Below are 23,776 nucleotides of genomic sequence, written 5' to 3'. Positions count from 1 at the left end.
GTTGCCCTCAGGGCTGATGTCCAAAGCATCCAGTAGCTAATCTGTGCTTCCCATGAAGTATATATGCCCCTGGTTCCAAGTTACCAGGTAGACTGAGGCTGGGGCAGGGTCAGAACACTGAGAGCTGGAAATGACTATCTTTTTTTTTTTTTTTTTTTGGAAAGGACTATCAATACAGTTCTGACAAGGTGGGGGGAGGCACGGACATTTTGATAAGTAGGGAGGGTCTGGAGTCATGATGTCTAAGATAGAAGATCTTTCTCCTTATCAAAACATCCTGATGTTTAAGAGGGAAGGATGGTGTTGCAACCAGGGAATTGGAGCAGAGTAACTGAGGTAGGACAATTCAAGGAGACTGTGGCATAACAATATGACAAAAGGACAACTCAGACTTGTTGGTTATTGGAAATCTTTGTAATATTCTCTTGAAGTTGCCCTTGAGTATATGTTCTTTTGGGGATTTTTCTTAGAGTCCTGAAGGCTGCTTATTCTGTCTGGTTAGTGTCTCAGTTCGTAATGTAGATGTTGCCAGCTATGATCTGGGAGATTGGTACTATCATACTAAATAAATGTATATTTATGTGTGTGTGTGTGTGTATACATATACACACATTAATAAGTTAATGTATGTCAGTAGACAAATAAAGTAAAAGTAATCATTGCCCTTATAGAACCACTCTAAACTGAGTAATAATGTTTGAAATAAATTAGGGGTTAAATTAATCATTTGACACAGAGTCTCTCCCTACTCTTAATTCCTCCATTTGGCTACCATAGTGATTTGGGTAAAGCACAGATCTTTTCCCTTCTCAATAAATTCCAGTGGTTTCCTGTTGCCTCCAGGATCAGATAAAAATGCTCTATTTGGCATTCAAAACCCTTTATATCTAGTCCCCTCCTGCCCTTTTCAGGCTTTTTATATTTTCCTTTATTAACTGATCCAGTTACCAACTTTATTTACTAACATTTCTGGCTTTTTTAAAAGTCTCAACTAAAATCCCATCTTCTATAGGAAGTTTTTTCCAGTGCTTCTTAATTTTCGTGCCTTTCTTCCTTCCTTTTGTTAATTATTTCCTATTTGTCCTCTATGTAGCTTGCTTGTATGTATTTCTTTGAATGTTGTCTCCCTCCCCATTGTATTATGAACTCATTGAGCACCTAAACTTACTTTTCCTCCCTTTTGCATGTTCAGTGATATACATGTTTCCTGAATTTTCTAACTGATTTTTTGTATATCTTTCTTTCTTTCGTTTTTTTGCTGAGGTAATTGGGGTTAAGTGACTTGCCCAGGATCACATAGCCAGGAAGTATTAAGTGTCTGAGGCCAGATTTGAACTCGGGTTCTCCTGACTTCTACACCAACTATATCTTTCAATTAACAAACATTTACTTTCTTTCCTTGCCCTCCTCTCAATGTAAAAGGAAAAGGAAAAGCAAGTCTCTTATAATTTTATACATAGACATATATATATATATATATATATATATATATATATATATATATATATATATATATATATATGCAGTTCTTGACATGTAGTAGTAGCTTAGTAAATATTATTGATTGATTCACCATTTGCATTTTTCTAATTATTCGTGATTTGGAGCACTTTATCATGTCTTGTAAGTGGAAAGAATATTTTCCTTTGAAAAGTAATTCTCCTTTGACTATTTATCAATTGGAAATATATCTAGGAAAATTTTGCTCCTATCACAAACTTTGATTTTATGTAAACATTAATGTCATTTTCATCTTTTTCAATTCTTTTTGTATGCTTTGATTACCATTTCTTATGCCTATCTGTAGATCTTTAATTAAAGAGTAAATTGATCTACAGATCATTTACCTTCATTTATTTTGTGGTTATGCTCAATGTTTACACATTTCTGAACCTTGTTATCTAATGAAATATATTTGCCCAAGAGTCCATTCAGTCAATCATTTGCTTAGAGTGTACTTGTCTTGATATAGGATATAAAAGGTAGTATATAAAACATAATAAAAGTCTGGAAAGCTTTTCAAATTTTGTAGTAGATCTTATTTATTAAATTGTACTTCTTCATACTCTTAACAATTTTTGGTAAAGTTTTAAGTTTCTTGAGGGCAAGAACTATTTCTTTTCCTAATACTATATTGGGTGCTTGTTGAAATGAATTGGATTGAGTTCACATTTTATCTACCATTTCAATAGTGAGTCAACTTTTCCCTTAATTCAGTAATTTGGTTTTCCCAAATTTTCTACCTAAATATGTTAGATAGTTGCAAAAGAAATTTGAAATATCAAATCTGATTATAATTTGTTAAGATGCTTATTTAAAAAAAAGAGAGAAAAAGGATCTATTTAAAAATATAAGAAAGACCAACTATTGGACTTTGTATAAAAGAGGACTCAAATTCAGATCCCTTTGACAGTACTTGTTTAACATTATACCCTTTTACCCTCTCTTACCTCATTCATTCATTCATCCATCTATTCTTTCCTTCCTTCCTTCCTTCATTCCTTCTTTCCTTGTTTCCTTCCTTCCTTCCTTCCTTCATTTATTTATTTTTGCTGAGGCAATTGGGGTTAAGTGATTTGCCCAAGAAGTGTTATGTGTCTGAGGTCAGATTTGAACTCAGGTGCTCCTGATTTCAGGGCTGGTGCTCTACTGGGCTACTTAGCTGCCCCTCTTCATTTATTTATCTATTAAAAAAACAGATTAGACTAGGTTTACTTGTAAGGTTTCATGCACTAAATTTGAACTCTGAGAGGTGAAAAGAGGGGATGTATTATTAGTACAGACTATAAGAAGAATTACACGTCCTAATGCACTTCTTTAACTTGAATTGCTTTTATGCCAGGCAAACATTCAAATCTTAAATAACTATAGTAACTTAAAATCGTAGAATGAGAATGTTTCAAAGGGCAGGTAAATCCTGTAACCTGGTTTGGGAGGGGAAAGTCTCTGAAAAGACTAACAAGGCAAGTCTTTAACAGTATTTAAATTTTTCAGTAGTTTTAAAATTACTTCTTGATTGTTTTAGTACATAAGATTTTGGAAGGGGTTGTGAAGCTCCTTATAGTGAGGAATTGATATGTACATATTTAGTAGGAAAAATTACTATAGTATTCATTTAATTCTTACTCATTCAGTATTCTTAAAAAAAAGAAAGAAAAGGAATGACTTGAAAGGGACTCTAATCAGGAGAAAATGCTGGCTTTTGCTACTTTAAAATAGTTCAGAATGTTTTTCAGGAAAATTGTTACTCAAATTGTAGAACTTCAAAGATTGCTCCTTTGAGAGGAAATATAGACTATACATAACTTACTTTTTTCTTTTGTTTCAGCTGTGTCCAAAGTTTTTGCATACAAATTCTACCAGTCATACGTGGCCTTTCAGTGCAGTTGCTGAACTGATAGGTATGTAACTTGCAATTTCAATAATAGATTTTTAAAAACTTATTTGTTAACAAAAGAAATTTGTACATGCTTATATATTGTGAATTTAAATAAATGAATTTTTATATCAGAGTTCATGGAATGGTTCATAAATGAGGAGACTAAAAACTCAACTTGAATATTATATGGGAACACAGTAAGATAAAAAAAATTGTTTCTTCTCAATACAAGATTATTGCAATTTCGGGAAAAACTACCAAGACTTGTCATTTTCCGTAATTATTGATTTGCACTGTGAGCTCTGTTATCTTGTAGCAAAGTTTGTTACTCAAAATAAAACTCTATGAAAGCTCCATCTATATATGTGTGTATACACACACACACACACACACACACACACACGTATAGTTTGAAGATTGATTCACTTTTGTCAAAAGTCTGTATAGGATCATGGTGATAAGAGAATTATGTTGGCTTTATGAAAGGAAAAAAGAATAAATTCTTGCTCAGTTCAGTAGTCAAGTTAGGATGAGTCATAGTAATGATTAGGAAGCCACAAGACTTTGCTTGCCTTTCCATGAATATAGAAAAAGCAGAAAACATGATTGTGAACAAGCTCTTACTGTGTAAAGTTATGGTTTCTGCTAGGATTTTTTACTAAGCTAGTCTAAGATCAGTAAAGTAGATGGACATACAAACATGCTTAAAGTTTTGTAAATATTTGGGTCTTCCAATCATAAAAAAAAAGTTTTAAAAAAATGGGATACCATAACTTCCTCAAATAGTATAGAATTCTCCAGTGACTTGTCATCCCCTTTTTCAGAAAGGAAATTTCACCTATATTTTTTGATACAACTGGATTTATTGAAGATACTGCAGTTGTAATTACCTTTCATTGAATATACTTATTCCACTGAGATTGGAATTGCCGTAACAACCTTTAAATATTTAAATTATAGTAAGATTACCAGTAAAGGACCAAAGGATTTAGGGTTAGGGGTAAATTTTTTAGTACCATCATTGCACCAAGGCAGCAGTCCTTTTATTCTTCCATAATTGATTATCCTATTCCCCAGAGAAGCTGTTCAGAATCTTCTCTTTTCTTCTCAAGACTCTCATACTACTCTTCCCCCTCATCTTAGTTGAGGATCTTACATCATATTTTACAGATTAAGTAGAGGCCATTCACCATGACCTTTCCATCCTCCCTTTCTCTGTATCTCTAAAAACCTTGATTGTCCCTCATTCTTTCTTCCCTTTCTCTAGTCTGACTTGATAAGGCCAGTTCCTCTACCAGTGCATTTGATTCTACTGTCATTTTCTCCAGATTTCTCTCTCATTCATCACTCCCTTTGATCTTTAGTTTTCCTGCATCTCTTCTGCTTGCAAATAAGCAATAATAAAGTAATAATAGTTTAAAAACTTTCACTTGATTATCTTCTTTAGCTGTTAAAAACTTTCTTCCTTTTCACAACCAAACTTATAGAAAAAACCATCCACCTTTGTTGCCTCCACTTCTTAACTTTCTGCCACTAAAAGCTTTGCATTTTGACTTCTGCCCTTATCATTCAGCTGAAACAATTTGCCAGTAACATTTCTAAAAATGAGTGGGTTAGATTAGATGATTTATAAGGTGTCCTCAGCCTTAAATCTATGACTTTACTATCATAGTTACCAAATATTTTGACTTTTCTTTTTAGTCTTCCTCCTCCTTGACTTGGCTATAGCATTCATTTCTTGTTGACCACTCTGTCCTGAATACTTGTACTTTTCTGACACTTTCTTTGTGTCTTTGTGACACTTTCCTTCTGTGTGATTACTCTTTTGGGATTTATCTTCTATATCAGTTCTTCTGATTGTGGGCAGAATAAAAGGTTGTATTCTAGGCCCTTATCTTTCTGTTCTGGCTCCCATGGGTATTATTGTCATCTCTGTGCCTGTGACTCACAAGTCCATAGATGTCTAGCCCTTGTTAGTTCCCTGAGTCAAATATTATATCTCCAACTGCTTTTTTTTGACAACATATCTAAAATAAAATAAAACTCTCAAATTCACTACTCTGCTAAATTTTCCTATTTCTATTGCAAATACCATCATCCTTCTAGGTTTTCTTCATCTATGACTTCTCATTCTACCTCACCATACCAAATTATCCTTCCCAAAATGTGGTGCTCAGACTTGAACACAGTATTTGTAATTTGACTAGAGCAGTGTTGAATGCTCTCATTGCTCTCATCCTGGAACACTATGTATTTTTAATTTCAGCTTATTTTCTTGACTTTCATATTATACTTTTAATTCATATTGAGCTTCACATCCTCTGAGACAGCAAATATTTTCTAGTGAATTGTTCACAAATTATTTGTGAACTTGATTTTTTGAAATCAAGTAGAATTTTAGTTTTCTCTTGTTATATTTCATTTTGTATATTTTCTCTTGTTATTCTAGGACATTGAAAACTTTTTTGAATCCAGACTTTGTGATCTAAAATGTTAGCTATCTTTCTCTGTTTTTTGTCATCTGGGGTCATTAAATCATTGATAAAAATGTTAACATGTTTATGGCAAAGGCCTTCATTTGGGTACTCCACTAGATAGATCCAAGGAAAGAATAAATAATGAAATAAATAATAATTTTCATTGTTTATTATTTATTATTTTTATTCTGAATTTAATATATACTAAAAAAAAAGTATGTTTCCATAATCAAAGTAGAACTGAAAGATTACTTGTAAAAACTCCCAACTTTTTTTGCACCATTTTAAGAAAAGCATATAATAAATTTAACATTACTTTCAAAGTTGTCTTGTCTGTTTCCTCCTAAACTTCCTTTAGTTCTTTGCTATACATTTTAGGAAGTGCTTCATTGATCCTATTATATTTTTTTCTCTTTTGTTTTTCTTGCCTCTAACTTTTTCTCCACTTCTCTTCCTCCCTCTCCCCTCAAAACAATCTTTATAACAATAATCAAGCAAAAAACTCATATTTCATGTCCAAAAAAAGTATACCTCAGATGGACACCTTAGATCCATCTCCTTATGCTGCCTTATCAACCTGCTGGAGTTATTTTATCATTACTTTGATGAGAGGTCTTAAAACTTTCAGTCATTTTTCATTATAATGTGGTTGTTATTGTATATTTACTTTTCTGATTCTACTAATTTCATTCTTCATCAGTTTATAGAAACTTTCCAGGTTTCTTTGAAACTACTTCATTTGTCAAGCAAAACAAATCTCTGCATTAGCCAGTATACTTCGTTTATCATTTTATGGTGCAGTAATACTCCATTACAGTCATATGCCTTAATTTTTTCAGCCATTCCATAGTTGATGGGTACTTCCTTTGTTTCCAGGACTTTGTTAGAACAAAAAGTGCTGCTGTAAATATTTCTGTACTTGTGAATCTTTTTCCTCTTTCTTTTATCTCTTTGAGGCTATAGGCCTAATTAGTTTTTTGGGGGACATAGGTTATGCATAGCTTCTATGCATTGAACTCAGTATTCTATGTATTGAACTCAGTGTACAGAATGAGAAGTATACTGGCTAATGAGAAGTATACTGGCTAATGCAGAGATTTGTTTTGCTTGACAAGCATATTTGTTAACTGCATAGAGGCAGCTAGGTACTAAAATGAATAGAGTGATAGGCCTAGATTTAGGAAGATCTAAGTTCACATCCTCAGATCTAGCTGTGGCAAATCATTTAACCTTTATCCTTTCTTAGTTTTCTCATGATGTAAAATGGGGATAATAATACCACTTGTCACTTGCACGGGTCAAACGAGATAATGATTGCAAAGCATTTTTTAAATTTAATGATTTGTTTTTCTCCAGTTGCATATAAAAACAATTTTTAACATTCAATTTTAAAACTTTGAGTTCCAGATTCTTTCTCTTCCTTCCCACCCCCATCGAGAATGCAAGCAATTCAATGTTATACATGTGTGATCATGCTCAACATTTGCATAGTGTCATGTTGCAAAAGAAAACATAGATCCCCCCCAACTCCTCCCAAAAAACTTTTAAGAAAAATAAAGTAAAAAAAAAAAAGCATGCTTTAGTTTATATTCAAACAATCAGTTCTTTCTCTGGATATGAAATAGCACTTTTCATCTGAAGTCTTTCAGAGTGTAGTCTTGAATCAGTGTATTGCTGAGAAGATCAAAGTCTTTCACAACTGATTGTCCCACTACATTGCTATTACTTTGTACATAGTATGTTTCACTTTGCATAAGCTCATTAAGAACTTTCTAGGTTTTTCTGAGAGCTAGAGTTGGGATTTGACTATGTTCTCTGACACAAGATTCAGCTTCCTTTCCCTTGTGACACATGGCCTATTTTCCTTTCAGAAAAGTTAAGTGCACTTATTTTGTCATGATCTGTTTATAATGAAGCCTTTTTGGGCATTTGGTGATCACTGTTTCCTTTTCTAAAAGCCTCAGAAACAACCCCTTTAAAAGTGTGTTTAGAATTTTGCCAGGAAATTTAGCACATAGGCTTATGATTTTTCTGGTATTCATCTTCTTTGCCTTTTTGTAGATGAGAACATTTGACCTTTACTAATGCTCCGGTACCTCTGCTTTTTGCTAACATCTTTCAAAAGGTCAATCATACTTGGGATGGAAAATGCCATCCTCATCCAGACAGAGAACTATAGAGACTGAATATAGATCAAACACATAGTATTTTTCACCAGTTTTTTCACCTTTTTTTCTATTTTTTTTTTTTTTTTTTGCACAACTTGGCAACTCTGGATGTTTATATAAAAGAATTGCACGTATTTAGTCTATATCAGATTGCTTGCTGTCTTGGAAAGAGGGGGGGAGGTAAAGGAGGAAGAGAGAAATCTGAAATATAAAGTTTTATAAAAATAAATATTGAAAACTTATCTTTGTATTTAATTGGAAAAATAAAGTAATATTGAAGAAAAAAGGTCAGTCACAGTAACTCAGCAGTTACAGTATGCAGTTTATTGAGAACTACGATACAGTTCCTTTAGACTAGCATTGTCAAGTACAAATAGAAAACATATTTGAAGGTCTCTGGTAGTTGCATTTTGACTTAGAAAATCACATATTAATAGTATCTTATATTTTTATTTAAAAAAGTATTTCCTATTATATTTTAATATAGTTTGGAGCAGAATGCTTTCTACTTGTTTGATACTTTTGCTTTAGATTTAGACTTCAGTTGATTTCTTAGGTTGACAAATGATTCCTAGTTAAAGTGGGTTAGTGCTCAAGTACCAATGATCATATAATGGTTTATAATGAGAGTATTAGAATCATCCTCATGAATATTCCTCTCTGTGTCTCAGTATCCTGGAAATCCTTTACATCTTAGTTCAGATAGTACTTTTCCATGGAGCTGTATCTTTCCTGGAAGCTTCCTGAGGACAAGGACTATATCACTGTGGTCTTTGTACCCCCATCTAACTTAGTGTGGAGCACATAGTAGGTTCTTATTGACTTAATTGATTCCCTGCAAATACATATGGGCGCGTGCATGTGCGCGCATACACACACACACACACACACACACACACAGTTACTACTATATCTATCCCTCAGATATATAGTGGATAGTGGATAGATAACTGATCTTGGAGTCAGTACAATGAGTTCAAGTCTCTCCAACACATCCTGGTTCTGTAATACTCTCTAAGACTGGTAATTTGTCGGTCTTCATTGGCCAAGGACGCTTCCCCCCTAGAGCTCCCCACAGATATGGAATCCTAGCTCTAGTCCAAGCCCCACCAAATATCCTAAACAAACTCAGTAAAATCATGTCCTCGTCTGAATAGGATTAGATTTCATATGATAGCATTCTTGGATTGTTGGAAACATTTATCGGAGTACAGGAGTTTCTGCTTCTTAAAATAATCCTTTTTGCCTCTGTGGCCAGGATTCTTAACCTTTTTGTGTGTCATATACTGCATGAAGAGCTAGAGCACTGGAAGTGCTTTTAGAAGAATTATATTTTCCCAGAAGAACCATTATATCTATTCATTAGCTTCAAGTATTGTAGAGACCTTCCTTTCCTTTCATACATCTTATTTTTCCTACTTTTAATTTGGTTATTTTAATATTTATTAGGAATTTTCTCTGTCTATATTTTTTGTTTTTTCAGATGATACCTTCTTTTCCTTCTTTACAAGTTGGAGAGTAAAAGGTTTCTTTTTCTTTTATAACAGTGATTTATACTTTGTGTATATGTAACTGTCACAATATTAAGAAGTATAAACAAAGTACATTCTTTTTGCAAATCAGTAAAAAAATCCTTCTTGCCCTTTAACTTGCGCTTTATATTTTTGGAAGTACCATCTTTATTCCTTCACCTTCTATTTTGTTGCTATCTTGGATAATCCTTAAGTCTATGTTATTTGTGAAACTGCTTTTTTTAGGCAACATTTTGTCTTTACTATGACTCCTTCCTTTTTTTTTTTCCTAGTGAACTATATTCTTAAGAACCTTATATTATCAAATTAGTTTGTTCTTGTTAAATAATTAGGCAGAGATTCTTAACTTGAAATCTATGAACTTAAAAAAATTGATAATCATGTTTCAATATTGTTTATTTTATAGTTTTAAGCATTTTAAAACATTGTTCTGTAAAGGGATCCATAGGCTTCACTTGACTATAATGACATAGTGTCATAGAGATTGTTCATGAAGTAAAAAAAGTTAAGAATCCCAGAACAGACTGCTTAGTAAAAGTGAAGCCAGTCTTTGGGTGGAACTATTTAATAGTGTTTCTTCTTTTTGCAACTTTTATATTTTTCTCTTACAAGTTAAGATTTTGTAACAGTTGCCTGGATTTTGTTTATTTTTCTTATTGTTAGAATGTCATCTGTAGAAGGGTGAAAGCCCTCAGAAATTGTGATTAATAAATTACTCTCGAGTTGAATAATTTATACTATGAATTGTTTGGAGTCTTATTTTTGTAATTTGTTAAAATAATTAAATTTGAAAAATAAGTTACCTGCTTTCTTTACTGCCTTATCCTGTGCCCATATCCTTTTGACAAAAGTATAAATTGTCAAATGATCAAAATTTACATTTGAAGGATTGAAATATTGTACTTTTATTGTAGAAAGTTATTGTAGAAATTCTGTTAAGGATTATGTGTCATGTTTTAGAAAATATCAGTATTTTGAACTTTTAAATTAGTATTCTCTTTTTCTTTAAAAAAAAATTAATATTCTCTTTTAAGCCAGTGTGTATCTTTGAAGTGTTTTTACCAGCTTTTATATGCAAATATAATTTATAAGTTGCTTGACAGAAAATAAAACATTCTTTTTGGTGATTATTAGATAATGCCTATGATCCTGATGTGAATGCTAAGCAGATATGGATTGATAAAACTGTTATTAATGACATCGTATGCTTGACATTTACTGACAATGGAAATGGCATGACTTCAGAAAAGTTACATAAAATGCTAAGGTGAGTAAAAAATGTATATAGTTCCTTGAAATGGTTAGTTTGATAAACTAAAGTGTGATTAAAAAAATCTATAAACATTGTTCATAGCAATTGCTTTGTAAACTTTTCAGTGTTAGGGATTACTTCTGAAGAGAGGGAGGAAGCTTTCCCTCTTTAGAATACCTCTTCTACACTGATATTTTTGTGTCATTCCCATAAGTTAAGCTTTTAGAGAACCCTGGAGGAGTAGTGGCACACATCTAGCTGTTACCATTTTCTCAACTAAACTCTTGCTAGTTGAGAGCAGATTTTTATAGGAGAACATGGCATGATGGGAGATGACAAATATAAGGCAGGAAGGTTTGAGGAAAAAGATTCTCTGAGGAAGCAAAGAATTTGTAGGGTGACCAACCCTGGCTGCTATCATTTTATTTGACTTTGTATTCTTAGATATTTCAAATATGTTAGCTGAAGCTACTCTTAGATCAGATCAGATTGCAGTGTTTGGAGAGATCAGACCCCTAAATATTATTGATTTTTTTTTTTTTTGTCTTCTGAGGGCATAGTTTTATCATAGTTATGATCATGTTTTTGATGCCATTTTTTTTGTAAGCTGATGGATTGTATTAAGTATATGTTGAGAATTTATGAACAAGCATATATTATACATAAATGTATAACGTTTTAAATATTTGCCAGATCTCTCCAGTTCCTTATTTTTGTCTGATTATAGATGTTAAAGGGTATTTTGTGGGAAATTATTTTTCTTTACAATATAAATTTTATCAGTGAGAGGATAGCATGGTTAATTTTGGAACTCATTTGAGGGGTTCATCCTAGTAGAGATGTGTTTTTACTTGGGTAAGAAGAAGTAGAAGTGTAAAGAGAGTTTTAGGGGTATGCTACAAAATGCCAGAACAGAATGAGGTATTACATGAAGCATTTTAGATACTTGGAAGCATGAATTTTTTTACTTAGAATTCAAGGCTCTTTCTGGCACCATCATTCATTTCCAGTCTTATCTTGTATTAGTTAATTCCCATGTTCACTACATTTCTAGCCAGACTGTTTTCTCTAGGTCCCAAATATTCCAGGTCCCTTTCTTCTGTGTCTTCACTCAGTTCTTTAATCTCCTTATTCCTGCTCTTGATAAAAATCAAATTTAAATGACACTATATCTGTGGAGTTTTCCTTTATCTTCTTGTTAGGTTCTTCTTTTGGACCTCATCCAATACTTTGTGTCATCTTTTATAAACTGATTTTGACTTCTACTGTACTGTACAGTCCATGAGGCAATAATAATTCATCTAAATTATGTATTTCTCCTAGAATGCTCTCTTTAGGTTTTATCAGATCACAATTGCAGGGGATTATTTTGAATGCAATCCAATGAAATTAACTTTGACAGCTTCTGATAATCACATTAGCTACTTACCAAGAAACTTTTCAGTAGGCAATCTGACCAGGTCAGATTGAAATTTTAGTCTGTATTTTCTGGTCAGAGATTAAAATAAAGGGGAAAATCAAAAGACTTACCCTTTGGAAGCTATATATCATGAGTTTTAGAAATTTTTTCAGATAAACTGCTCACCATGCTTTCCCTATCTTATACTTAGGTAATTATCTTTTGGAAGGTAAGTATAGGATTTCATAATTATGCCTGTTAAATTTCATCTGATTAGTTTTGGTCTAGCTTTGGGAGAATATTTTGGGATAATGTCTTCTAGTGTGTTAGTGATCTCTGCCCACTGTTTCATTTATAAATTTTATAAACATGTTATCCATACCTTTCATTGAAATCACAGGAAAAAAAGTTACAGGGCCAATATTAAACTCTGGAGTTCCCCTACAGCTATAATCAAACTATTAACTGTATCTATATAAGGAAGAATGGTTTTATAATTTTATTACTTATTTGTAAAAACTGTTCTTTTCTAGATTTTGGTGGTAATAAAATTGTTTGGAATGACTCTTTTTAGCTCCTGTGGCCCTAAGATTATTTTAGCTTTTCTGATTGCTCTTTTTCTGTCTCTGTTAATGGTTTCTCTTCAAATTTGTATTTCTGCTTGAAATAGTTTTCCCCAAAAAATCTTTTGGAAAAAACCGTGTGAGGTTAATATATCTATTTTCTCAATACATCCATTGTTTGTCAGCCCCTTGAAATTTGATTTTAGACGACCCTAATAAAAATGCTCCTGGAGCTCTGTAATGGTTTCTTTTAATTGCTAATTTCAATTCCTCTCTTCCTCTTCTCCCTTCCTCCTGCCATTTTTGGATATAATTTAATATATCTGCTGCTTCTGACACATTAATCATTTTATATTTCTATTGGATAGTGAGAAAATCAAATTGATTGTGATTCCCTTTTGTAATTGATTCTGTATCAACATTTTGTAAAACTGTGTAAAGTCACATTTCTTTGTTTTTAAGTTCATAAATTTAGCAGTTCAGCTTTCCTATAATGGCTATTTTGTCTTTATGGATTAAGTTTAAAAGTTCAGCTGTCCTATAAAATCACTTTCAGTTTAAGGAAACCTGTTATCTCTCGACTATCTGTCCTTGTACAATCAGAGGAAATGTGTTATCTCTATGCCGTTAGTTATTCTTGTAGGATACAGGTAAATTCTGTCAGTCAGCATTTTCCTAACAGCAAGATGGTAGCTCTATAGGGACTGATATAGATCTAGTCCCTAACTCTTTTCTGAATCTGTATTTATTATATGTCATTTTAGGATAATAAGCTTCATAAACTGATTAACTACAATTCTCTGGTAAAGTCCTAATCTGATCTCTCATATTACATGTAATGGAGATAATAAATAAGAGGCCTTTACAGTAACATAAGAGGTAAAACAAGGATGTAATATGGGCTCTTAGTTTTAGATGGATATTACATAGCCCATATTATATACTTGCTTTTACCACATTACAAATTTTTGTAAAGATTTTTCCATTTCATTTAGATTGCCCATTTTATTGGCATATAATTAGGTGAAATAGTTTTAAAAATAATTTCTCTTGTTTCTTTATTGGTTGTAAATTCACGGTTTTTTTATTTTTGATATTTGTAATTAGGTTTTTTTTAAATTAAGTATTTAGTGGATTTTTAAAGTTTTAGGATTTTAAAAAAAGTTTATTTGACACTTAAATACAAAATAGAAGAAGAAAAAACAAAACCAAAAAAAAAAAAAAAAAAACAAAACACCATATGTACAGCAGAATATTAGAGGATTCAAAATATGAACCAATAAATTTCTATTTCAAGAAAGTCTATATAGTATACACATTTTCTTCAGAACTGTCCATATTTTCTCTGCTTTCTTGTAGGTTTTTTTTTGTTCTTCGCTGTGCACTTTTTATTATTTTTTTTCACCTTTTCTTGCTCACTTTCCCCAGGAACACCTTAATTAAGCATGGGTATATTTATATATACATACACATACCTGTACACACACACACCCCCACACACACCCACACAAACACACACACACACCTATACATCTACATAGATAACTATAACCATACACTTATATCCATATATAGATTCATATGCATCTGTGTAACGCTGTAATATGCTTGTTTTTCCTTCATTTCTCTGAAGGTAGATAATATCTTTCATTATTAGTATAGGTCATTCCATATATTTCTAAATCCATCAACTCATTTCCAATACCACAGCAATATTTCAATCTTATACTATCTCTTATGTCAAATAATCTAAAACAATATTGATTCATATAATTGACATAGTATAGTTGTCATATCTCTTTTGATTAAAACTACTTTAACTTTGAGATCAATGATTGTTATCCCTGCTTTTTTTCCTAATAAATTCTACTCCTGATCATCGTTATGTTTGCATGTATCTCTTAATTCCTCTCCAGGCCTACTCCTCTGCTTTACTTTTTCCTGGTACTTTGCCTTTCTATTATTTAACTTACCCTTCCTCTAAGAATTCTTCCATTATCCTCTTCCCCAATTCTTTCACTCCCTCTTTATCCCATTTCCATTAATCTAAATACCTTATCCCATTCCAGTTAATTCACATAATTTTCTATCTCCCCTCATTCTATTCCTTTCTTCTTTGGTTTATAAATTTAGAAGACTTTTTTTACCCTCCTAGATATATATGCATTATGCTCTCCTCCATAATCTAATTTCTTCTGTGTCAGTTCTTACCTCCTTGAATTTCATTTGTATAAGATAATTTTTTAAATCCATATTCCTACATGGTTTTGCTTTTCAGAATCACATCATACTCAGCTCTCCCTCAATCTTTTCTTTTGAAGTACCCAATTACAAATAATGGTCTTAGACATATGCTATAGACATTATGTATAAAACGTTTTTGTCCTTATTGAATTTTTTGGATTTAGTCTTTGATGTTTACAATATATTTTTTCTTGGATCTTAGAACTTTACGTCTCTACAACAAGATCCTGAAAGTTGGGCAATTCATTGAATGTCCCTTTTTTTGTCTCCCCATTCAGAATTATATTTAACTTGGCTATTTATTTTTTAATTCTATTTTTTTAACCTTCATTTTTGTTAATTATTTTGATTTCAAGATTTCTATTTTTATGTTTAATTGGACTTTTAAAATTGATTGGTTTTCTTTTTTGTTGTTATTGAATGCCCAATTGTGAACTGTTTTTTTTTTCCCTCCTGTTTTGTTGATGAAAGCGTTAGGGATATACATTTTCTCCTTAGGACTGTTTTGACTATATCCTCAAAATTTGGTATGTTGTCTTATTGCTGACATTCTATATAATGAAATAATTTATTTCTGTGTTTTATTATTATACTCACTTGTTCTTTATCTTCATGTTAATTATTGAATTTTTAATTTTTTTTTCAGAGGATTTTAATATAATTTGTACTGTTTTGAGGTACATAAAATAAATTTTAGTATTTCAATTTTTCTACATTAAATTTTTTTTCTCCTTTAAAATAATTTCTTTGTTTTCTAATTACATTGGTAAATAATTTTAAATATTTATTTATTTAAATTTATTTATTTAAAAATTTTTGAGTTCCAAATTCTAGCTTAAATATTTATTTTTTTGGTTAGACTTACATGGGCCTAAAAGGGCTATATGGAAATCTCCTAACACTCTAATTTTACCTTTTCTCCTTATAATTTAATTAAATTTTCCTTTAAGTATTTAAATTCCCTGTGATTTTTGCATATATGTTCAATATTAATAGTGTTCCTTAACAATGTAGTTTGCTCAGTTAACCCTTTTTATCAAAATATTTTTCCATCTGTATTTCTTGGCATTTCCTGTGTCTAGCCTAAATTCAGATTCTTCTTCTTTTCATTTAGTTTTTTTTTTTTCTTCTTTAATGGCTTATTCTTTTCCTCATTTAACCCTTGCCTGAAAAGGAAAGAAAAAGCTCCACCATTTAAATACACACACACACAATTTATTTATTTAAAATAAATCCTCATGTTAGTTGTCAAAAAAAAAAAAAAAGACTGAGAGTAAAAAGAAAAAATATGTTTAAATATATACTCTCTGTCTGTCTGGAAGTAGATAGCAGGTTTCATCTGTGAGTCCTTTGGAATTATGGTTGGTCATTGTGTTGCTCAGAATTATTATTGTTATCCTAGCATATGTTTTCTGGATTGTGCTCACTTTATTTAAAAGTACTTTAAACTATCTTCTCAATGTCTCATCTCCCCTCACCCTCAACCATGCCCTTCATGTCTTATAGCAGAATAGTGTTCCATTCCCCAGTTGATGGGAAAACCTTCAGATTCCATTTCCTTTCTGTCACAAAAAGTGCTGCTATAAATATTTTTAATATTTCTATTTTTGCATTAAATTGAGTGTTTTAAATTAATTTACTTTCTAATTTTTATTTTTGGATATATGTCTAATTCATTGATCTTTTATTTCTAGCATTAAGTGATGAAAGTGTTCCCTAAGTATTGTCTCCCTTTTCCTTAACTCCTTTCTCTTTGATGTCTCTGTTCAGTAAGTTATTTTTCTCTTCCTTTCAATGTATGTACATATAGTCTCTGTTTAACCAATTTAGATGAAAATGATTTTTCTTATTACCCCAAATCCACTTTGTTCTAAAAACTCTTCTTTGTGTGCTACATATTTATATGAGACAATTTCCTTCTTTTTTCCCTCTCCCTTCCCACTCTCTCTAAGGGTTTTTCCTTTTCTCCATCCTTTTTATTCTTCTTTTCAAATTAAGACACTTATTCCCAGGCCCCCTGAACTAACTCTAATTTTTGATGAATAATTTTCTTTAGTATTATTTTATACCTCCTTTTTTCATGCTGTTTTCTCTTATGAAATGTGTTGAATTTTGTATGAATATTACATACAGGAAAAAAAATGTTATAACAACCTTTTTTGGTAAGTATGTACATAATATAATATAACAACAGTTATATATAGTTAACGGTTTTAATCTCTTTGATTCCAGTTTTGGCTTTAGTGATAAAATTTCAATGAATGGTCGTGTCCCCATTGGATTATATGGAAATGGATTCAAGTCAGGCTCAATGCGCCTAGGTAAAGATGCAATTATTTTTACCAAAAATGGTGAAAGTATGAGTGTGGGCTTATTGTCACAGACGTACCTGGAAGCTACAAAAGCAGAACATGTTGTTGTCCCGATTGTAGCATTCACCAAGGACCATATCCTTTTGATTGTCTTTTTGTTTTTTGTTTTTAATGTTTGTTTTTTTCCCTAGTATTGAAGCTAGTATAAATTCAGCTTAGCCATAATGTATAAATTGTTTCTCTGATGAATTAAGGTAGCCTTTTTGACAGGTTTTACTTGGATCATATCCTTTTGATTAAAAAGTTTGTTACAAAAGAAAAGTTATTGAACAGAGATCCCAAATACCATATCAGTTAAATATGTGAAATCATTTAAAACATTTCCTTATTAGTCATGTTGCAAAAGAAAACACTTAGACACATATACATGAAATAAACAAATTAAAAAAAACAAAACAAAACTATGCTTCAGTCTGTACTCAGAGTTCATCATGGATTCTTTGGAATTGACTTGGATCACTGTCTTGATTAGAAATTAAGACTTATAAGTTGAACATTTTTACACTATTCTTTTTATTGTACATAATATTCTTTTGGTTCTGCTCATTTTGCTTTGTATGTGTTTATATAAATCTTCCAAGATTTTTTTGAAACCATCCTGTTCATCATTTGTCATATCACAATAGTACTCTATAACAGTTATATACCACAACTTCTTCAGCCATTCTGCAATTGATGGGCATCCTCTCAGTTTCTAGTTCTTTGACATTAAAAAAGTACCTGCTATCTATCTATCTATCTATCTATCTATCTATCTATCTATCTATCTATCAAGGTCCTTATCCCTTTTCTTTCATTTCCTTGGGATATAGACCAAGTAAAAGTATCACTCAGTCAAATGGTAGGCATAATTTTGTGGTTCATTGGTTATATTTCCAAACTGTTCTCCAGAATGTTTGGACTAATTCACAACTTCACCACCAGTACATCCCTTCCATCTTTTTTCCATTTCCTTTTCTGGCATGTTAACCAATCCTGATAGGTTTAAGATGGCATCTCAGAGTTGTTTTAATCTGCATTTTTCTAATCAATAATGTTTTAGAGCATTTTTTTTAATGTGACTATAGCTTTGATTCTTCTCCTGAAAACTGCCTTTTCATATCCTTTGATGAGTTTATATTCAAATTGGGAAATTACTGTGTGTGTGTGTATGTGTGTGTGTGTAGATTTGGCTCAAGAAAAAAAAAGTGAAAGTATGCTTCAATCCGCATTCAATCTCTGTAGTCTTTTTTCTAATTTTAATGGAATTGTCTTGGATCACTGTCTCTCATAATCACATTTTTCTCTTACTGTGTACAGTGTTTTCCTGGTTCTGTTCACTTCACTCAGCATCAGTTCATGTAAGTCTTTCCAGACTTTTCTGAAATCATCCTCTTCATCACAATAGTATTTCATTATATTCATATCACATACATTCATTATATTCATATACTACCATTTCTCAATTAATGGTCATTACTCAGTTTCCAATTTCTTGCCATTACAAAAAGAGGTGCTACAAACATTTTTGCATTTGTGGATCCTCTTCCCTCTTCTATGATCTCTTTGGATTACAGACTTAGTAGTAGCACTGCTGGAACAAAGAGTATTCAGTTTTATAGCCCTTTGGGCATAGTTCCAAATTGCTCTCCAGAATGACTAGATCAGTTCATAGCTGCAATTACAACGTATTAGTATTGCAGTATTTCCACATCCTCTCCAACATTTATCATTTTCTTTTTCTATTATCTTAACCAATCTGATTGGTGTGAGGTAGTACACCTCAGAGTTGTTTTAATTTGCATTTCTCTAAGCAGTAGTGATTTACAGCATTTTACATATGAGCATAGATGGTAAAACTCTGAAAATTACCTGTTTATATAATTTGACTATTTACATTGGGGAATGACTTATATTCTTATAAATTTGACTGAATTCTCCATATATTTTAAAAATACATACTCAGGTAAGATCATCTGCATAGTTCAGTATAGTGCTATGCAAAAATTCTAAATACTTGATATTTGGTAAAGCCATCATTCTTCAATAGTTTATGAAGCATTATTACTATAATTATTGGGTGCTTATATTCCAAAGAAATAAAAGTATAGCACTCATAAAGTCCACTTATCTAAAAGGAAATGAAAAGAGACTGTTTAGTAGTGGTTTGAAAAAAATGACATAATTGTATTTTTGGTAAGACATACACAAAGTTTTAGTAATTCTAGAAATTACTTTTTGGGATTATTTTGGAAAATTCCAGATTAATTCTGAAATATCTGCCTTAAATTTCTCTTTGTACTATATATATTTTTTAAGGTGAAGAATTAGTGTTTTGTTTTGTTTTGTTTTTAAAGCAATGGGTTGATCTCATTGTGTTAAAACATATTGATGATATTAAATCTTTAACTTGGGACATACGAAAGATCTATAATTTAGCCGAGTCAAAAGCCAGTCTTAGAGCAATTCTGGACCATTCCTTATTTCCTACGGAACAGAAGTTATTGGCTGAACTTGATGCTATTATGGGTAAAAAAGGAACAAGAATCATCATTTGGAATCTTAGGAGGTAATGTATAAGTCTTCTGTTAATTATTGGTCCATTAAACAAAATATTTGCTAGTATTTTTATTGAAATTATCCTTAATTATATAAAGTTAAAATATAGAAATGCATATACATTGAAAAATGCTCAAAATTATATATGACTCCATTTGCTTTTACTAAAACAATTTCATAAGACACATTGATGACCATTTACTAAAAATTATGTTTCTTGTGCAAATTCTTTCCCAATCGATTTCCATGCTAATCACTTTACATCCCAATTTGTCTCTAAATCACAAAAAGAAATAAAGAAAAGGGAAGACTGGTTACTAACTCAATAAACTTGAAGTTTTAAGATGGATATAGGGGTAATCTATTTTGTTATTACAATCTCATAGACACACTTTTTGGAGGTAAGTGAATAATTGATGAGAAATTAAGATGTTAAAAATAAGTATTCACTGTTTGAAATGTAAATATTAACAAATCAAACTATATGTGTGTGTACATGTGTATATCTATAAAACACATATTGAGAAAAATGTTTCCATAAATATGATATATTTTAAAAGCATAAATTTTTTTGTCATTTCTGATTACTTTGATTACTTTTTCAGCTATTAGTATTTGCATTTGGCTCACCGGAAAAAGTGAACTTGTCTAACAGTTTCTGTCTCTAAAAAAATTGCAGAGACAATAATGGAGTAACAGAATTTGAATTTGATAAGGATAAATATGACATTAGAATTCCGGAAGATTTAGATGAAACAGGGAAAAAAGGGTACAAGAAACAAGAAAGACTGGACCAAATAGTTCCTGAAAGTGACTATTCCTTGAGGGTATGTATTTATCTCATTTAATTTTGGAAATGGTCAAGTAGAAGTGATGGTAGTGAAAGAGAACCAATAAACAATTTAACTGTTAGTATAAATTATGAAAGAATGATGAACTTCATATACAGCAAAAATGTTCTTGGGATTTTTTTGAAAAGTTTGAAAAGTTCTAGAAACTTTTTTGAAAATAAGAGGGATATTAGATAGGAATTTATTAATTATCCTTGAACACTGGGGTGTTTTTTTAGTAGAAAAAATGTTTGAGTCAACTTTTGAGGTACACTAGGATCATAAGAAGAATGTAACTACATATATATTTGCATCTGTGTTATTGTAAGGTAAGATAAGCTTTCATTGCATCATGAGGGTTGCCTCATAAACTCAAGCTTTATAAACATTTGAAAGCTTAATATTTACATGATGATTTTTTAAAAAAATTACCTAGAACATATCTAGGCTAATTCTGTGATCTCCCAAGTATGTGTCATTCTTTGTAGTAAGTAGCTAGTAAGAAAGCCAATTTAGAGAAACCCAGAGGTAGATGGTGTTTTTGAATGTATCAGGGATGCAATATTAAAAACAGATTCTGATATTTTAAAAAAGCAAACCAAAAAAGGCCTAAAATACCATTTCTAGACTCCATCTCTAGGGATTTATGGAAATTCCATCAGGAATCTGAAGTTAAAAAAAATATGAAATATTTATCTTTGCTTTGAATATCTTTTTTTCTCTTGATATTTACTTTTTTTTAAGCTTTTTTAATATTCAAAACACATGCATGGATAATTGTTCAACACTGACTTTTGCATAGCCTTGATATTTACTTTTTTTTTTTTTTTTTTTTTTTTTTTTTGCTGAAGAAATTGGGGTTAAGTGACTTGCCTAGGATCACAGAGCCAGGAAATGTTAAGTGTCTGAGGTCAGATTTTAACTGAAATCCTCCTTACTTCAGGGCTGGTGCTCTCTCCACTGTGCCACCGAGTTGCCCCTTGCTCCTTGATATTTACTTTTTAAGAATCACTTAAGAGCTCTTTGCTTCATAAAAATTTTCTAATAACTATCATTAAAAATAATTTTGAGAAAAATGATTTGTAGATTTTTGTCTTTGTATTGGTTTCCTACTTTACTTTCCAAGAATTATTTAATTTCCTTAGCAGTTAAGATATTTTGTTACTGGTATAGTTCTCGAAGAATGATGCTTATATCAATTCTACTTTCAGTCATTGATTTTATTTACTTCAGTAGTTGTAAACACTATTCTCATAGATGAAGTATGGTGTCTACAGAGCTCTTTAATCTTTTTTCAACAATTGAATCATTTTGTTTTGAATCTTTTTTCAATTCTTTTGTCTGCACAATAGCTTTTTGCCTCCCCAAAAGCATTTAAAAATAATTTTATCCTTAATAAAATCTTGCTATTTCATGCCAAAAAACTGCAATTTTGGGGTATGTGAACTTTTAAATCTCTAGCTCTTCTACTCTGTGGCCCTACTCTACTGATTGGTAGGAGCTTCTTCTGGCTTATTATTACTGACAGGACCAAACCACCTCCTCCCCAATTTTGACCCTACTGCACGTAGGGTTTGTCAGTTTATTCCACTAACCATTCCCTGTCAGTTTCCAAAACAAAAACTCATTCTTGGCTACCATTAATCTATTGGTGTTGCCTTACTCCTATTAGAATGTTTCAGTGAATGAAAGTATATAAAAGCATTAAAGTAAATCTACTTCATTCTTTAAAGTATGTGTTCATTTAACTTGAAACAAAGATTACTGAATTATTACATTTATGCATCTGAAAGTTCAAAAGTAGATTTTAGTTGTCAGTTGGTATATTTTATCTAATGCATTATCATATAATTTTAAATACTAAAAATGAATGATGATTGCATATGTTTCATATTGTGTGCAATACTTTGTCAGTAAAACTTTTGCCTAAATTTTAAAATTAAATGTATTTTTAATATTTTATAGTACAAATAAGGAATTTAAAAATATGTTCTCTTCATTGTATTTTAAATTTTGAAGACAAAAAATAGTGAAATTATTTAATGAAAAATTATTTACTTCCAAATTTCATCTTCTTGAATTTGAAAGTTTTTCCTTGATTATTACAATAATCCCATTCATTTTTAATGTTAAAGAATTAAGATGATTTCTCACTAAAAGTAGATTAGATGAGTTATAAACTAATATATTTGCTTTATTGAAGATGAACCTGATCCTTCTGTCAACAACAATGATGTATTTGTTTTTAAATCTCTATGAAGAGTGCTATGTAAAAATGAGTTTATTATTTGTCTAAATATGGAAATTACTGTTATTTTTCAGGCTTATTGCAGTATACTATATTTAAAACCAAGAATGCAAATCATTTTACGAGGACAGAAAGTGAAGACACAGTTGGTCTCCAAAAGTCTTGCTTACATTGAACGTGATGTTTACAGACCCAAATTTTTAGCTGTATCCTTTGATGATTATTTATATTACATTGTATAGTGATAAGCTAAAATTATAGCTATCCTGCAAAACATTTCAAAGAGGAAAACTAAATGATGAATTTTTTTTTTTTAAACAAAAAGAATCAACTAGGCCATGGTTCTGAGAGTTTTGCGGAAAATGTAAGCTTGAAAAAGTATAATTCTCAATTTCATGAAAAGGCAATGATATTGAATTTTTAACTCTGATTTAAGCAAACTGTTTTGTATATGAGTAGCATTTGAAATAGACCTTTATAGGGTTATTCTTTTACTTATATTAATATTCTCCAATTTTTACCTTACTTTAGCAATCTTTATATAAAAATAATCTTGAGTAATGTAGGAGAAAAGGGATGGGGTAGGAAAATTATGTAAACTAGTTCCTAGATTGCTGTTGATGACCCATTCAAAGTTACTTCATAATTGACCATTTTGCAGTAAAGTTGTCTGGGAATTTCAGTCATGAATAAGGAAGTTTTTCACATGGAAGGATTTTTGCTTGATTTTGTTACTTTGTTTTGCAAAGGAACATTTTGGAGAATCTATGAATA

At 31.1% G+C, this 23,776-nt stretch overlaps 1 protein-coding gene across 1 annotated transcript in view; it reads left to right on the top strand.

The window, feature by feature from the left end:
* The window catches only part of MORC3 (MORC family CW-type zinc finger 3), a 79,872-nt gene that overhangs the window by 21,163 nt on the left and 34,933 nt on the right, over positions 1-23,776 (top strand). Inside the window, exons 2-7 of the mRNA XM_051984838.1 lie at positions 3,329-3,401; positions 10,691-10,823; positions 17,247-17,461; positions 19,787-19,934; positions 20,604-20,751; positions 23,077-23,208. Of these exons, the coding sequence (XP_051840798.1) occupies positions 3,329-3,401; positions 10,691-10,823; positions 17,247-17,461; positions 19,787-19,934; positions 20,604-20,751; positions 23,077-23,208 (849 nt within the window). The remainder of the gene's footprint in view (positions 1-3,328; positions 3,402-10,690; positions 10,824-17,246; positions 17,462-19,786; positions 19,935-20,603; positions 20,752-23,076; positions 23,209-23,776) is intronic.

This window comes from Antechinus flavipes, chromosome 3, assembly GCF_016432865.1.
Source record: "Antechinus flavipes isolate AdamAnt ecotype Samford, QLD, Australia chromosome 3, AdamAnt_v2, whole genome shotgun sequence".
In the NCBI taxonomy this organism is placed as follows: domain Eukaryota; kingdom Metazoa; phylum Chordata; class Mammalia; order Dasyuromorphia; family Dasyuridae; genus Antechinus; species Antechinus flavipes.
Note: the sequence above shows the minus strand (reverse complement) of the source record. Positions and strands in the feature narration are given on the sequence as shown.